The 15,817-nt window shown below is 57.8% G+C and overlaps 1 protein-coding gene across 8 annotated transcripts in view; it reads left to right on the forward strand.

Annotated features, from left to right (window-relative positions):
• LIG1 (DNA ligase 1) overlaps positions 1 to 15,817 on the forward strand; it is a 34,822-nt gene that overhangs the window by 9,953 nt on the left and 9,052 nt on the right. For 3 of the 8 annotated variants that reach the window (XM_034672807.1, XM_034672808.1, XM_019798252.2), the window contains exons 6-20: positions 2,116 to 2,211; positions 3,614 to 3,706; positions 4,614 to 4,733; positions 4,900 to 4,975; positions 5,611 to 5,691; positions 5,903 to 5,959; positions 7,905 to 8,077; positions 8,499 to 8,665; positions 8,995 to 9,071; positions 9,876 to 9,967; positions 10,179 to 10,278; positions 11,207 to 11,292; positions 12,194 to 12,309; positions 13,293 to 13,388; positions 15,306 to 15,416. In XM_034672807.1, coding sequence (XP_034528698.1) covers positions 2,116 to 2,211; positions 3,614 to 3,706; positions 4,614 to 4,733; positions 4,900 to 4,975; positions 5,611 to 5,691; positions 5,903 to 5,959; positions 7,905 to 8,077; positions 8,499 to 8,665; positions 8,995 to 9,071; positions 9,876 to 9,967; positions 10,179 to 10,278; positions 11,207 to 11,292; positions 12,194 to 12,309; positions 13,293 to 13,388; positions 15,306 to 15,416 — 1,541 coding nt within the window. The remainder of the gene's footprint in view (positions 1 to 2,115; positions 2,212 to 3,613; positions 3,707 to 4,613; positions 4,734 to 4,899; positions 4,976 to 5,610; positions 5,692 to 5,902; positions 5,960 to 7,904; positions 8,078 to 8,498; positions 8,666 to 8,994; positions 9,072 to 9,875; positions 9,968 to 10,178; positions 10,279 to 11,206; positions 11,293 to 12,193; positions 12,310 to 13,292; positions 13,389 to 15,305; positions 15,417 to 15,817) is intronic. The other 5 variants (XM_034672810.1, XM_034672811.1, XM_034672812.1 and 2 more) reach the window with 5 other exon arrangements.

Here is a 15,817-nt window from a genome sequence, read left to right on the forward strand (position 1 = left end):
CTGGGTGACGGATGTGGCAGGTGCGACCGAGGGACTGAATTTTCAGTGCTGCATCATTTTCGTTAAATTTAAGTGTGCAAGCTGGTGCCGGATTGCGTTACCGAAGACTCTCAGACGTGTTTAGGATTACTTGCGTACATAAATCTTCTTCAGCTGTAAATTCTGTGACATCTAAACACAGATCAGCTATTTCTGAGGAAAGCTTAACACCAAGTTGAGACATGCTAAAGTACGTGAGACTTTGAAGACTTAGCACGGAGAAGAGAATGTTAATTATCTTAACACTGAAAACACAACACATTGGAGACATAGTATTTTTGGATATGTTGAGTTACATAAGCCATATTATTAAAACGAAGCATATCTGGATTTTTTTCCTTTTCTCAATGTAAGTACTGGCAAGGTTAAGGTCAGGTGCGTGGTTCACCATATAGCTCCATCTAGAAGAACTAGCACACCTCGGGGCGCCTGGCTGGCTCAGGTGCTACAACGTGCGACTCTCGATCTCGGGGTCGTGAGTTCGAACTCCACGCTGGGTATAGAGGTTACTTAAAATCTTAAAAAAAAAAAAAGGAAAGAAACAATATGGCTGAAACTAATAGACTGAATGTTAATTACACTTGCATTAAAAAACTTTAAAATAAGATTTTTAATTAAAAAAAAAGTAGAAAAGGAGTCACAAGCGGCAACAGGGCTCAGAACTGTAGGAGCTCAGAACTGAGGCAGCGCAAGGGCGGGTGACGCCCGAGCTGCGTCTTGGGAGATGGGGTAGTGCTGACCGGGCTGAGGAAGGGCGGCGGGAAGCGGTGAAGCCTCGCCCCCCCCAGAGGCCTCGGGGGAGGAACCATGTGGCACTCGGGGGGTTGCATATGCTGGTGTGTTTCTGGAGGGTCGGATGCAATTTGGGGAGCAGGGCGAGTTTGAGGACGGTGTTTGGTGCAGACAGGAGGGCAGGGCTGGTTCCCACAGGGCCCTGCATGCTAGGGCAGAGCCCGGGCTTTATCCTGGGGGTGCTGGGGTGCCACAGGAGGGCTGCTGGACCGGGGGCGGTTGTCATGCAATAGCTGAGTGGCCCAAGGCGTGCTGGAAGCTCAGCACTGACCCTGAGATGGGCCGGGGGTGTCAGGGAGTTCTTTTTAGAGGAAAGGACCTTTGCCCTCTGTCCCAGGGGCCCCTGAACAGCACGCACCAGGGCCCGCAGGTGTGTGTGGGAACAGCAGGAGTTCAGTGGTGCTGGAGAGTGAAGGCTTACGTGGCGTGGGAAGAGTCAGAAAGGTCAGCTGGAGAGAGGTGAGGTGGCACAGCAGCAGCTACCTGAAGACTTGCTTCTGGAATGGGGGGTGGGGAGACTTAGACGGCTTTCTGGGGGGGAGGGGGGGAATGACGACAGTGCCAGCGGAAGCTGATAGTAGATCCCTCTGTGACCGTGCGAGGGAGCCACCAGGTCCAGGAGACCAGCGAGAAGGTGACCAGTGACAATAATAGGGCAGTTGGCTCTCAGGGAGCTCCTCACCAGGCGTGAGCATCTTGCTTAGAATCTTCTAGAAGCAGTCTCTGAAGCTCTGAAACAAGTGTTCAGACACAGGGCGTTTCTTTGAGAGTTCAGAGAACACGGACAGTGAGTGATTCGGGGAAGGGGGCACAGCCCGCAGAAGACGGGTGTTCAGGGCGGCTACTGCGTTTATGTACCAGCTCCCATAAGTCATGAACAGGGGCCCCTGTCAGGGCCTGTTGCTTCCCTGTCACTCGTGGATCTCTGAACGCCAGGAGAAGCCATCCGGAACACACGCCAATGGCAGATCCTAGGGGTGCAGATGGGGCCCCGAGGGCAGCTGCTAGAGTCGTACTGGGCCAAGCGCGTCACAGCATCACTTACGCTCAGGGATTGTTTCCATTCACACACATGGGAGACGGAAGCACAGAGAGATAAAGTAACCTGCTCAGGGTCACACAGCCAGGAAGCAGCAGAGCTTGAAGGATGAGGCATGCCTGGAGCAGAAGGGGAGGGTCCCAGAGCCTTCTCAGGGGGCCCTGTCACCGACCGGCCTGAGCTTACTGGGGTGGGGGGCAGATGGGCCCACGAGGCCAGTCACGCCGAGCCCTTTGTCTTCCCAGCTCGGAAGCAGCTTCCTAAGCGGACAATACAGGATGTCCTGGGGGAGCAGGGCAGGGACGAGGACAGAGAGGCCAAGAGGAAGAAGGAGGAAGAAGGTGAGGCACCAGGAGGACGGATGGGGAGAGAGTTGGAGGGTGCGTGGTGGGGAATCTGGAAGGGTGGGGGCCTCCCCCAGAGGCCAGGCTGATGCCTGTGGCCCTGAATCCGGATGTGACCGTCAGAACTCCACACGCCACACGGGCATTTGGGTTACGAGAGCATTTTGAAATGCTTTCATTTGGGCCACTTTAATTTAGGATTCATTCATATGTGGTTTCCTGTTTTTATCCTCTGTTTTTCTGTTGTGTTAATGGAAAACATTTTCCTCTCCAGGACTTCTTTTTCCTTTGAAATGTAACCAGAAGGCAGAGATCTCTAGCCTCTCAACAGCACCCTTAGTGTCTTAGTAAATTGTTGATGGCACCCCCAGGCCACCACCTACAGACAACTGTTGATGTTCTAGAAACTTGGGCATTTGAGAAAATGGCACACGCCCGTTGAAAGGAAAAGTACTCTTTTTTGTTTCACCCTTAAAAGAATCACGATTAGTTACTGACTAGGATGTGGCCCGCCCTCTGCACGATTGCCCAAACTTTGGAATCCCTCGTTCCCCATTGCACGTTGGTTTTTGTGCAGTGCGAAGTTTGAACACAGCAAGGTAGGAAAGCCCAGCTTTGCAGAAAGGTAATGTCAGGAATTGCAAGGCCAGAGGGCTAAGGATGCTGAAATCTGAAATCCCTCGAGCTGGAAGTTCCTTCCGTGACCAGCAGAGGGCACCAGTTTTGCCTGGAACTGGAAACTAGCCCGCGGTTTTCCTGCGGGTTCGCTGGTTCGGCGTTGGTGGGAAGTGCTGCCGCAAAGGTCTGACCCATTGGTCATTTGGGGTCCGTGTGCAGACTTTGCCACTGTCAATGTTTGTTTAATAAAAGGACTTCATAGGCTCGCCTTCCCCGGGGCTGATGTGACTTCCTGTCGGCAACTTTTGGTCAGTATCCAGCCTTCAGTGTCTGGGGCTGTGGGAGGGCCGGGTAGCTTCTTGATTTTTCTCAAGTTCACTTACACAGTTTTTATTGTTACCCTAGAGGTATGATTTTTTTTTTTTTCAGTTTAAAACGTTTTTTCATTTTTACCTATATCAAGTTATCATGGGCATTTGGAACTCTTTCCGGTTATATCTTGTGGTGACTAGCTAGACATTGATAAGAAGATACTGGCTGTCTGTGTCCATTTCTGGCTGCCCAGGCAAGCGAACATGGGGTTTGGATTCTGTCGGAGGCCCCGCCGTGCTTGGGGCTAACCAGAAGCAGGCTCACACCTCCCGTCGCCTTACAGACCTGCTCATTTGGCACAGGAGCAAATGGGGGCAGAAAGTCTCGGGAGTTGAAATGTCCCGGGGGGTGTGTGTCAGAGTGATTCTTTTTTTTTTTTTTTGTCATCTGACTTTTCTGTCATCCAAAGCTGAGACCCCACCGGAAAGCCTCACAGAGCCTGAAGTGACCCAGAAGAAAGAAGCAGAAGGGGACCAGCCCGCGACGCCCCCTGAGACCTCCCGTGAGTTTCCAGTCCCCCGGCGACCCCAGCTCTCTGGTTTTGGGTTGGGTGTCTTCCGAGGCCAGTTAATTTAGTTTTATTTTTTAAAAGATTTTTACTTATTTGAGAGAGATAGATAGAACACAAGCTGGGTGAGGTGCAGAGGGAGAAGCAGGCTCCCCGCTGAGCAGGGAGCCAGATGCGGGGGGCTCGATCCCAGGACCCCGGGATCATGACCTGAGCCGAAGGCAGACGCTTCCCTGACTGAGCCACTCGGGCACCTCCCTGAGGCCAGTTAATTTTAAATAAGACTCAAATGTGTTGTTGAAATGCAAATTCTAAGGGAATCAGAAGTTTTATTGTCATCGTTGTTTTTATGGTTAAAATTTCCCCCTCTTGCACATGGGAAAAGAAAAAAGAGCCAGTCATCCTCCCACAAAATATCTGTATCTTGGAGAAATCACAGGTGCCAGATGTTGCTGACTGAGGGTAGTTGATGAAGTTCGACAGCCCGGCTAAGCTGCGGGCTTTTTGAGGTTCTAGTTACCCTCACAGGCCCGAGAACAAGCCCGACGGCCTGGTGTCCGTGAGACTTCTGTGTCCGAAATAGCAGCGGGGGGACATTTTGAGGATACGGATCGTATTCGATTTTCTGCAGCTGCCGGGGAAGTGGGAACGTTTTCTTCTGATCGGGCTGAGATTTCTTTTTACCGCTGTCTGTAAAGTCTCCAGTCTCAGGCCGAACACTAGAGAGAATTCTACTAGTACTGACGGAAAAGCACCAGGCCCAAGAGGCTCAAAACGTACCCGTGGAAAGGAAAGGGGTGGAGCTGAGGGTATTTTCCGTCTGTGGAGTCAGATGGCCTCGGGTGACCAGGGAAGTCTCGGGTTGAAAGTTGGCATCCCCAACCGACGTCTCTCGCTTTAGCAGCAGAGCCCCCACCAGACGGCGCCTCGGAGCCTGAGGTGGCCGAGAAGCAGGAGGCTCGGGAGGAGAACCCAGCCAAGCCGCCCGCCAGAGCTCCTAAGCCGGTCAGCAGCTTCTTCGGTGAGTGTGTGCCGCCCCTCAGCTCCAGCCGCGCAGGGAGGAGGCAGGCGGGCCTTTCCCCAGAGCATGCCCTGCCCCGTGGAAGGTCTGACCCCTGTCTCCTGGCTTCACGGGCCGGTGGGGGCTCTCAGGAGGAGGGCCCACAGTCTCCTGACTTCATTCCCAGCCCCCCGGAAACCGGCAACCAAGAAAGAAGGGAAAGAGGAGGGACCTGGCACGGCAAGACAGGAGGAGACCAAGGGGTGAGTCCATATCGGCTGTCGAGTAGAGAAGACAGGGCGCTAAGGGGAGGCCTGCGGTGTGTCCAGATTCTCCTGATTTGATTCCTCTTAATGATGAGACCGATGACTGCCAAAAATTCTTTCAGCTTTAACAATCGGTGGTTACGGTTAATTATTCTAACGACAGCATTTTGGGGGATTCTTAATGTCATTTTTGTGAGACCCCAGTTTCCATTCCTCAGACATGTCACATGCGTCTACCTCAGGGCCTTTGCCCTTGCGGTTCCCGCGGCCTGGAGCGCTCTTCTCCCTGATACCCACTCTGCTCACTCCTCGTGTCATTCTGCCCCACTGTCTCCTTCCCCAGCCTTTCTTCCAGAGTGGCACCTTCCCTCCTGCCTTCCCCCAGCTTGGTTTCATTTTGGTTTTGGAAATTTTTTAAATATCAAAATTATTTGTTTCTATGTTTTTTGGGGTTTTTCCCCCCGACACTCCAGCTAGAATGTGAGCTCTAGGTTTGCCAGCTTTGTTTTCATTCCCTTGTGTGCCCGCATGCCTAGAGCAGTTTCTAGCACATAGTAGGTGCTCACAAAATATTAGCTGGAGGAATGGCTTCCCTTTGACCCAGGTGTCTGATCTCCCTGTTGCCTCCACAGACCCCTGGACCCCTCCAGCTACAATCCTGCCAAGAGCAATTACCATCCCATCGATGATGCATGCTGGAAGCCAGGCCAGAAGTGAGGCTCCCCCCGCCCCCGACTGTCCCCCCGACCTCCCTGTCACCGGGCGCGTCTCCCCAGAGGCCTCCACTGGAGGAAGCCGTCAGATCTCTTGTGTCCCCGTTCTGGGGACATAGGCAGCATCACCGAAGATGTGGGGAGGCAGGTGGACAGATGGATGGAGGGTGTGGGTTGTATACACCGCCCTGTGTCTCTCTTCCTTCCCCAGGGTCCCTTACCTGGCTGTGGCCCGGACATTTGAGAAGATTGAGGAAGTTTCTGCTCGGTAATTTGTCAGGCCCACCTGGGTGGACAGGGGCAGGTGGGGCGGTGGCTCGCGCTGCCCGGTCCCTTCCACCTCTGCTCTTTCCGCTTCGCCCTCCTGCATACGTCCCCGGCCCCTGGAGTGGCTGCAGGATCTCGTGGGCCCCAGGCTCGGAAGGCCCACGCCATGCTTCTGTCTCTTTCTGTGGGTCAGAAGGAGCCGTGAGTGTGAGCCCAGATTCCAGGGTGGGGAAACGGCCTCTTCCCGATGGCAGCAACTTGCTGTATCCTCAGCAGTGGGAAGTAGCCACAGCCTCGCTGATTGTCTTGCCCTTAGTGTGAGAAGGTCCGGGTCTGGATTGTAGTGGGAACCCTGCTCCCAGTGAGCGCGGGTCGGGATGCCGGTGCACAGGGCTGCTCGGACCCGGCCCTCCCCCTTCCGCCCGGCCCCCAGCCCTCCCGCGTGTTTAGTCACTGTTGTTAGGGGGCCCACCCCGTTCTCCTTCCTACCTGCATGTCAGCCTTGTTTCCAAAAGATCCCTCCGTGTTGGCTTAAGTAGGTCTCGGCCCTTTTAATCTTGCCCTGTAGGATTCCTGCATTTTTCACTTCTCAGACATGAGCGGAGCATTTAGGCTGTTCCCAGCGCTCTGTTCTTGTCAGCGTGTGTCTTTGTGAACACGGGAGGAGCCTCCTCTGGGGCCGGAGCCCCGCAGTGGAATTGCAGGGCACGGAGGGCACGGGAAGGGCGTGCCAGGCCTTGGGTCGCGGCAGCAGGGGGGCCGGATTAGCCGAAGCCCTGCCCGGGGTGGGTAGACAGGCCTGGGAGCGGGCCCAGCTCCACTGCTTCCTGGCTGTGTGACCGTGGGCAGGTGGCCTGACCTCCTGAGCTTCGGTCTCTTCACGAGGAAGGTGCAATCATGAGTCTTGAGCTCGCTCTGAGAGCCGTGGAATGAAGAGTAGCACAGCTGGGTGTTCGGTGTCCAGAGACACTGTCCGAGATCCTGCGTTCAGGAGAACCGCAGGCGGCTGTCCAGACCCCGTAAGCCCCAGTTGGAGGGTCTTACACATTTTTTTTAGCTTTCTTGAAATAGTTTTAAACTTAGAGAAAAATTGCAGAAAGAGCACTGCAAGTCCCTGTACCCTTGGCCAGCTGTCGCTATTGTCAGCCTCTCCCGCCAGCATGGGGTCGTTGCTGAGAGCAGGATGTTAGCCTCAGTGCACGCTACGAAGTGACGTCCAGACTGCGCTTGTGTTTTGCCAGTTTCCCCTTTTGCATTGTCCTTGCCAGGCCAGGACCCACCCCAGACCCTGACCCCTACCCGTCGCATGTCGTCACTGCAGGGTGTGGGGGCACCTGCCGCGGCCAGCCTGATTCCTAGTGACGTGGCTTCGGGGCTGTCTGCCAGGTGCCGCAGCTGTATGCTTGCCGTCTTCCCCTTTGCACTCAGCACACATCTCATGGGGTTTCCCTTTGCGCCTGTGAGCCACACAGAAACGGGGTTTTACTTTCAGAGCCAGCACAACGCAGTGGCAGGGAGAGCGGGTCCTCGGCAGATGGCCGCCGCTCACATCTTAGCTTGATTCTCACCGGCTCTGTGACCTTGGCCGAGTTACGGGATCTCTCTGGGCTTCAGTTGCCTCCTCTGTAAAGTGGGGGTGATATCAGTGTCTGCCTCATGGGGGCGCTGTGAGCGTTCGGGGAGTGCAAGCACACAGAGCGCTTCGTTGCAGGCCCAGAAAATGCTCCACCCAGCAGCCACTGTTCTCTGTGGATGGCCGTCCCTGTCTTTGTCGCAAGCGTGGGGCAGGCCCACCCTCCCACCAGCATCTGTGGTGGTGCCTGTGGCTCAGGCCACCACCTGGGCCTGGACTAGAGCTCCTCCTCTTCTTTCCTGGGGTGCTTTCCACCTGCCCCCCAACTCTGACCCCGAAACGCCAGATGGTCACAGTGCTGCCCCTCCCCCAGGCTCCGGATGGTGGAGACGCTGAGCAACTTGCTGCGTTCTGTGGTGGCCCTGTCGCCTCCCGACCTCGTCCCGGTCCTCTACCTCAGCCTCAGCCGCCTCGGGCCACCCCAGCAGGGCCTGGAGCTTGGCGTCGGTGACGGCGTCCTGCTCAAGGCCGTGGCCCAGGCCACGGGTAAGCAAGCGTGGGGTGTGGTGGCAGTTCTAGTGTGGGGCGCGCTCCAGGGGAGAAGGGGCAGAGGTGGGGAGAGGGGCCGACAGGGCAGATTGATTGGGGGGGGAGCCTGGGGCGCTGATTCAGGTGAGGGAGGCCGGGTGGCTTGGGCAGGGCTGTGGGGGTGGAAGGAGGGGCTGGGAAGATGGGCCTGCAGAGGGAGCAGGACAGGGGCACTGGGACTGAGGCTCGGGACCCAGGGAGGCGGCAGAGCCTGGGGGGCCAAGGGCAGATGCGGGGAGACAGCGAGCGAGCGGGGCCTCCGGTGCTGGGTGTTCATGGTGGGGGAGGGCTGGGGCTGGGCCGGCTGTGGGCAGAGACCGCCCGAGACAGACACACAGCCCCGTGTGTCCCCCCCACCACTGGTTCCCTCCACCCCAAGGGCGGCAGCTGGAGTCTGTCAAGGCCGAGGCAGCCGAGAAGGGCGACGTGGGGCTGGTGGCCGAGAACAGCCGCAGCACCCAGAGACTCATGCTGCCCCCGCCTGCGCTCACCGCTGCCGGTGTCTTCACCAAGTTCCGAGACATCGCCCGGCTGGCCGGCAGCGCTGTGAGTGTGGCGGGGTGGCAGCGCGGGTGAGGGGGGCATCTGGCCACACACTCTTGTGTGGCAGGGCGCTTCGGGCCTGCTTGGGAGGGGATCTCCTCCTGCGATTCCAGCCTGGCACTGCTGCTGCCATGTGACACGACGTGGGACAGTAAACGTTTGATGAACAGAGTGAGGGAGGCGGGCTGGAGCCGGCCTTGCTTACTGCATCCTCGCACGGCGGGAAGTGGGAGTGGGGTGACAGCAAGGGGCGTGTATTGCGGGCGGCCAGCCCGGAGGAGGTGTGGCCCCCTCCCTTCGCCCCAGGCACTGACTGCTCAACCCTGCTTCAGTCCACAGCCAAGAAGATGGACGTCATCAAAGGCCTCTTTGTCGCCTGCCGTCACTCGGAAGCCCGATACATCGCCAGGTAGGCGTGGGTCTGGGAGCCTGGGAGAGACGGTGGGAGGGAGGGACCAGCAGTGGGAGTCCCGCTGGTGCCCTGGCCATCCTCACACCGGGCCCTGAGGGGCTGGAAGGGGAACACAGGGTCCCTTTCCTGGGTGGCCTGGGGCTTGTGCGTAAGAGGTGCTGGGATTGGTTAGCGATGTCTGCCTTGGCCTCAGCAGAACAGTACAGGACGAGGGGCCAGATGGTGGCCGTGAGGGTGGAAACGAAATCATGGGCAGCCCCCATCACGGGGCATTTCTTGGGTGCCCGGTGCTGGGTGTGGTATCCTGTCAGGCCCTCCGTGACGCTGCCAGGCAGTCCCCGTTACCCTCAGCTGGGTGTGCAGAAGGGGGGATGGAGACCCCTGGCTCAGAGCCAGGCCTGTGCGGTGGGGCAGGTTGCCGAGCAGCTCGTTCTGTGGCACCTCTGGGGAGGTCGTGTCCCGGTTCCAGGCCCGCTGTGCTCTGGCTCGCCCTCCCCGAGCCTCACTGCTTCCCCAGAGGGCAGCTGAGATGAGAGGCGAAGACAGCGCGAGGCCCCTAGTTCTGCCCCAGGGAAGGCCAGCGGCCACGGGGGTTAGGGGCTGGCCTCCGTTCCCTCGTCTCTTCAGTGGAGCTGTGCGATCCCTCAGGTCCCTTCCAGCTCTAAAGGTTGTTCCGGTTTTGAGGAGAGGGTTACAGAGGGTCAAAGTGGGGGAGACGGGAGGAGGCACGGGGCAGGGGGTAGAGGGCAAGCTGGGGAGGGTGGTGACAGGCCCGCTCCCCCTCGCCTGCTGTCTCCGCAGAGCCCTGAGTGGACGGCTGCGCCTCGGGCTGGCAGAGCAGTCGGTGCTGGCCGCCCTCTCCCAGGCCGTGAGCCTCACGCCCCCAGGCCAAGGTGAGGCCCCGCGGTGGTCTCGGCACCCAGCACTGGAGTTAACCAGGCCGACCGCCCGCCTTTCCCCAAGTCCACGCCCCCACTCTTCACTGGGCTCCTTCCCTGGCAGCCTCGTTTCCATTCCTTGTTTCCCGTATCACGCCCGCTGTGCCCTGGGGGTAGCCGAGGGGTCGGCCTGCCCCAAAGCCTCTGCCGATGCATCTGGTCTTAGAATTCCCTCCGGCCGTCGTGGATGCTGGGAAGGGCAGGACAGCAGAGGCCCGAAAGACGTGGCTGGAGGAGCAAGCCATGATCCTGAAGCAGACATTCTGGTGAGATCCGGGGCCGTGGGCAGGGTAGGAGGGCCGGCGAGGGGGGGGGGCTCAGCACCGAGGGCCACGTGTTACATCGGCAGGGCCAGTGGCTGGCAAGCGCTGATGACCATCGTGGGGCTGGTGACAGAGCAGGGGTGGTGACCCGGATGAGATTGGTGCCGGGCATGAGGCAGGGGACAGTGAAGGATCAGGGAGATGCTGGGCGCAGGCGCGAGTGGCGAGACATCTGGGAGTTCCCAGCAGGACCACACATGCGCAGAGACCCTGAGAGAACCAGAGCAGGGCTGGCGACTGATGCACAGTGAGGGGTCAGGACATCCATGGGGTGACAACGAGGGCAACTGGGAGGGCGCTGTGGGGAGGACCTGGCCACAGCGAGATGGTGACTGCCCAGAGAGAGTGTCAGGGGCGGGAGGGCCCAGGAGCATTTCTGGAAATGCCCTTAGGGCACCTGCTGGGGCACAGGGCCAGAACGACCCTGCATATCCCCTTCCCCTCCCGGGGCCAGGACAGCAGCCTCCACTCTGCCCATGGGGAGGATCTGCGAACTGGTGCTCCCCGGCCTGCCCCCAGCCAGCTACATCAGACTCGCGGGAGGTGGGGCCTGGCCTTGGAGAAATTGCTTAATCCACCCTTGAGTTGTTCTAACGTGTAGCCCAGGTAGAGGGTCATGGGTCTCCTGCTCACAGGTAGGGGTGATGGCAGGCCCAGAGCAAGGGAGACAGAGTGACATGCAGGGCGTTGGGCGGGGAACGTAACAGAGACAGCCGGAGTCGGGGGCCCTGCGGAGTCGGGGATGGGTGGGAGCAGACCCCTGGACAAGGTGACAGGCTGGCAGCAGCGCACTTGCAGCCAGAACACAGGGTTTCCAGGATGCCAGAGTTCTGGAAAGACAGCTGCCAGCTCGTTGTTGCCCCCTCCCCAGCGAGGTGCCCGACCTGGACCGGATCATCCCCGTGCTGCTGGAGCACGGCCTGGAGCGCCTCCCGGAGCACTGCAAGCTGAGCCCAGGTATGAGCCCTCGGGACTGACCGCAGCCCTACCCCGGGTAGAGTCGGCTCCGGGGGGGGCCCCCCTCCTGTGGGCTCCACTCCCTCCTCCCGGCAGATTCCTTCTTTTGCCGCCAAAATCGAACCCTGTTCCCCGTGCGGAAAGCCATCCGTTTTCTGTTTGGAGTCCCCTTCTGCATTAGGTGGGGTGTGGATGAACACTGTGACAGAGATACCCCAAAAGGCAGTGGGTCGGGCCAGACAGAACCTTCCTCTCGAACGTAAGCATCCGGAGGAAGGCAGGTGATCAGGGAGGACACATGGCTGGGCTCCAGGGACTTGTCCTGTCACTGTGTCATCCCGAGGTTTTCATCCTAAGTGCATGACCAGAAGTGGCTCAGGTTTCTAGATCACAGAAGAGGGGGAGAGTGAAGAAGGGTGAGGACGTGACCCAGACCTCGTGTACACCACCACCCACGCATCCTAATTACATGGCCTTCCCTCGCTGCAAGGGGGGCTGGGAATGTCCCAAGCTGGGAGGCCGGCTGCCCTCCTGAGTCGGGAGGGTGTGTTCTTTCCTTACTCAGAAGGGAGAATGGGGGGGCGCCTGGGTGGCACAGCGGTTAAGCATCTGCCTTCGGCTCAGGGCGTGATCCCGGCATTATGGGATCGAGCTCCACATCAGGCTCCACCGCTATGAGCCTGCTTCTTCCTCTCCCACTCTCCCTGCTTGTGTTCCCTCTCTCGCTGGCTGTCTCTATCTCTGTCAAATAAATAAATAAAATCTTTAAAAAAAAAAAAAAAAAAAAAGAAGGGAGAATGGGTCCTGGGGCACAGCTAGCTATCTCTGCCACACACCCCCGATCCAATGTGTCGCTGGCGCCTCCCCCTGTTTACTCTAACTCTCACTCCTCCCCTCCCAGGGGTTCCCCTGAAACCGATGCTGGCACACCCCACGCGGGGTGTCAGCGAGGTCCTGAAACGCTTCGAGGAGGCAGCTTTCACCTGCGAGTACAAATACGACGGGCAGAGGGCGCAGGTACGGGGGCGGGCATACCCTTCAGCAGAAGGGAGGGTGCCAGAGAGCGGGGCCCTGGGGTGGGTCAGACCCGAACTCGGAGTGGCTCCTGCCGCAGACCTCTAGTCTGACCTTACGCATCTCGGGCTTTAATTGCCACCCTCATTGCCTGGGTAATGGTGTGTTAATCACCACCTCCTTGGCTTACCTGAAAGTCAATTTTATTTTATAAAATCAAAAAAGTCCCATGGCAGCGGGAGTTCAAGACGTGTTAGCCTCGCCTGTGCCCTGCTGGTGGGGCGTTCTCTGCACCAGCCGCGTGGGGAGGCGCCTCCTTACTCCGCAGTGGGGGTGTGTCCCACGCCCCCGGGCCAGGGACGTCCTCGGGTCTGTAAGGATGCTTCTCGTGGCTCTTCTGTCCTTTTGGGGAGCTGGGGCTGCCGTGTTCATCACGGGGACAGATGAGCAAATGTGGGTGACACACGCTTGGGTGCTCTGAAGCCATTAGAAGCTGTGAACTAGGAGACTGAGCGTCGTGGATAGACCCTCAAACTGTGATGCCGAGAAAAAATAAGAAACCAAAGAATTTACAGAAGCGACAGTGATTTTGAAAATACGTTGTCTGTTTTAAGCCAGATACATTCTGTCCAACACACACACAGCCATTGAGATGACGTCCGTGTAAGGCGGCGTATTTGTGGTTCCGCTTACGGACTGTGACCAGAGCGTATGAAAAGAAATTAACAGTACATTCAGAGTGATATCTACGGCTCAACACCCAGGCAGATCCGCTGAGACACAGCAAGACACTTGAGCATCTAGGGTGGTGGGAGGCGGGTGGATAGGGAGGATGAGGAAGGAGATGGAGGGCCTTCCATGCACTGGTGGGAAGCACAGTATGGATGGAGGAGAGAGCTTCTGGAACCTTCTGCCGGTGAAGGGGGTTGGGGGCCCGCTGGGGTGGGCTGGGCTCTGAGTCACTGTCCCCTCCCCTGCTGCTGCAGATCCACGTCCTGGAAGGCGGGGAGGTGAAGATCTTCAGCAGGAATCAGGAAGACAATACTGGAAAGTACCCGGACATCATCAGCCGCATCCCCAAGGTCAGCATCTGCCATGTGCTTTGCCCCTGGGAGGGGCTGTGGATACGGGCTGATCTGCAGCCCGTCCAGGCCAGCTGGGCGTGGCAGGTCTGTCGATGGAGATCGGAGTGCCTTTGGCTACAAGTGATGTAACAGCTTAAGCCCGGAGGCTTAAACAGATGCTTTTTTTTTTTCCTCAAGGAAATCGGGGTGGGCGGACCTAGCTTGGCTCAGCTGGGCACCGAAGTCCCCCAGAAGCCATTCATTTCCATCTCTGCCCTCTTTTGTCCTTGGCTGGTCCCCCGATCTTCCCCAGACACTTCGGACAGAAAGGCGGGCACGTGGGTCCAGCCTCCCACTGTCCCCTCCCCTGAGGAGACTAAATGATCTGTGGACCTCCCCCGCGCCCCCACTCCCCCCGCCAACTCTGGCTTGGAGTCACCGTCCAGCCCTGGGCCCCGTGGTGCAGCAGTGACTGGAAAAGCCAGTCTCACTCTGACAGGGAGAGGCGGTCGGGACGCTGGTTGAGGGAGCCGGCCTGTAGGTCAGCCCTGCAGTCGGAGTAGACCGGGGCGTCTCTGCTCCCGGGCATCTTGGGCCTGTTTTGGGAGTCCTTGGTCAAACAGCCCTCCTTGCCTGCCCCTCGTTAATGAGGAAGTCGGCGCTTTCCCAGAGCCGCGAGGACAGACCTGACAGCAGATCACAGGCATTGGTGGAGCTCTTGTTAGCTGCTGGGCACTAGTGTTTCCAGTTGGTTTTACTGGATATAATTTGTATGCAGCATTCTGATTTTAGCGTGCATGGTTTGGTGAGTTTGGGCAAGTTTACACACACCCACGTAAACATAAGACGTTTCCACGTCCGGATCACTTTGTATTGTTGCCCTCTGTCCTGTGCCGAGCTGCACCCCCATCCAGCTCCCAGGGGCAGCCAGCTTCCTGCAAGCGGTCTCCTCCAGTTCAGGGTCTTTTGTATCTGGCTGCTTTTGCTCGTTCATTGGGCAAGTGTTTCCTGGGCATCTGCTCTGTGCTGAGCCCTGTGCAGGAGGCCGGGGACGCAGCTTAGACAGGCTACACCCCGCTCGGGCCTAGCGGGGCAGGCAGATCTGCATTGGAGTGTCCGCTGCTGGCTTCGTAGTTGTACGTGGAGACCTGGGCTCTGAAGGACCGCCATTCTGTGAGCCTCCGTAAGAGTCAGACTTGACCTAGGCCTGGTGTCAGCGAGGCAGGCCGCCACTGTGCGTGGCCCCAGATGAAGGGTGCCACCTGGCGTTGTGCTGCAATGTTCCTTTGAGGGAAAAGAAGTCCTCCCCATGGAGGTGAAGAATAAGGACAGGCTTTCTAGAGTGATTAGCATGTGCAAAGGCCCCGTGGTTGAAGGGGCCTGGCCAATGCACAAAACGAGAAGCTAGCATGCTGGGGTGCAGTCTGAGAGGGCCAGGTGAGGTGAGGGAGGGCCAGGGGCTGACTTAGGAGAGCCCCCACAGCTTTGGGGAGCTGGGGATGATTTTTAGCAGGGATGCAGTGCGATCAGATTTGGGGTTTGCTCAGAGCACCCAATTGCTGTGAGGAAAGGGGGTTAGCCACGGGGTCCGTGCAGGAGCAGGGAGACCAGTAGGACGATGTGGCCTCGGCTGGACTGGGCTCAATGAGGTGGTGATCTGTGGGTGGCTTAGAGATTTCAGAGGGGAAGTGGACAAGTTCACAGGGAACTGACAAGGGCCACTGAGTTTCCAGCTTATGGGACCAACTAGGAAGTCTCAGAAAAGTTTGTTTTTCCCCTCCTTGTGGGCAGTGAGAAGATAATATGTATCCATGTGTGCATCGTCTGTGGATCTTGAGAGCTGTGGAAGAAAAAGGACATTTGTTTCTCTGGGCCTGTCTTTGGCCCTTGTCCCCCACCTCTCAGTAGCCCTGGATCTCTCTCTTCACCTTTCAGATTAAACTCCCGTCGGTCACATCCTTCATCCTAGACACAGAAGCCGTGGCTTGGGACCGGGAAAAGAAGCAGATCCAGCCATTCCAAGTGCTCACCACCCGCAAACGCAAGGTAACCCCTGTCCCCCTCCACTTCCTGCCATAGTCCCATACTTTCTCCTCTTCCTCCCAGCCCTGCCCCATCCCCAGAAGGACAGAGTGTCGGCTGGGATGCAGTTCTCGCTGCCTTTTACATTGTGGCTGCCACAGTTCCAGCCATTGCATTCTCATCCCAGCATGCTAAAGACAAAGGAGGAAAGAGCCCTGTTCCTATATCTCTGTTTTATCATGAAAGATCTGTTCCAGGAGCCCCCACAACTTGTGTCCCAGCAAACTTCTTTACCCTCATTGGCCAGACCCATGTCCCGTCAGCACCGTTAGCTACAAGGGAGGCTGGGAGAGCAAATATCTGACAAAGGGGAATGAGGTTGTCGGGATTAGTTGGGTGCCATCACGATGCAGAGCCCAGAGCCC

This window comes from Ailuropoda melanoleuca, chromosome 12 (genome assembly GCF_002007445.2).
Source record: "Ailuropoda melanoleuca isolate Jingjing chromosome 12, ASM200744v2, whole genome shotgun sequence".
NCBI classification, from domain to species: domain Eukaryota; kingdom Metazoa; phylum Chordata; class Mammalia; order Carnivora; family Ursidae; genus Ailuropoda; species Ailuropoda melanoleuca.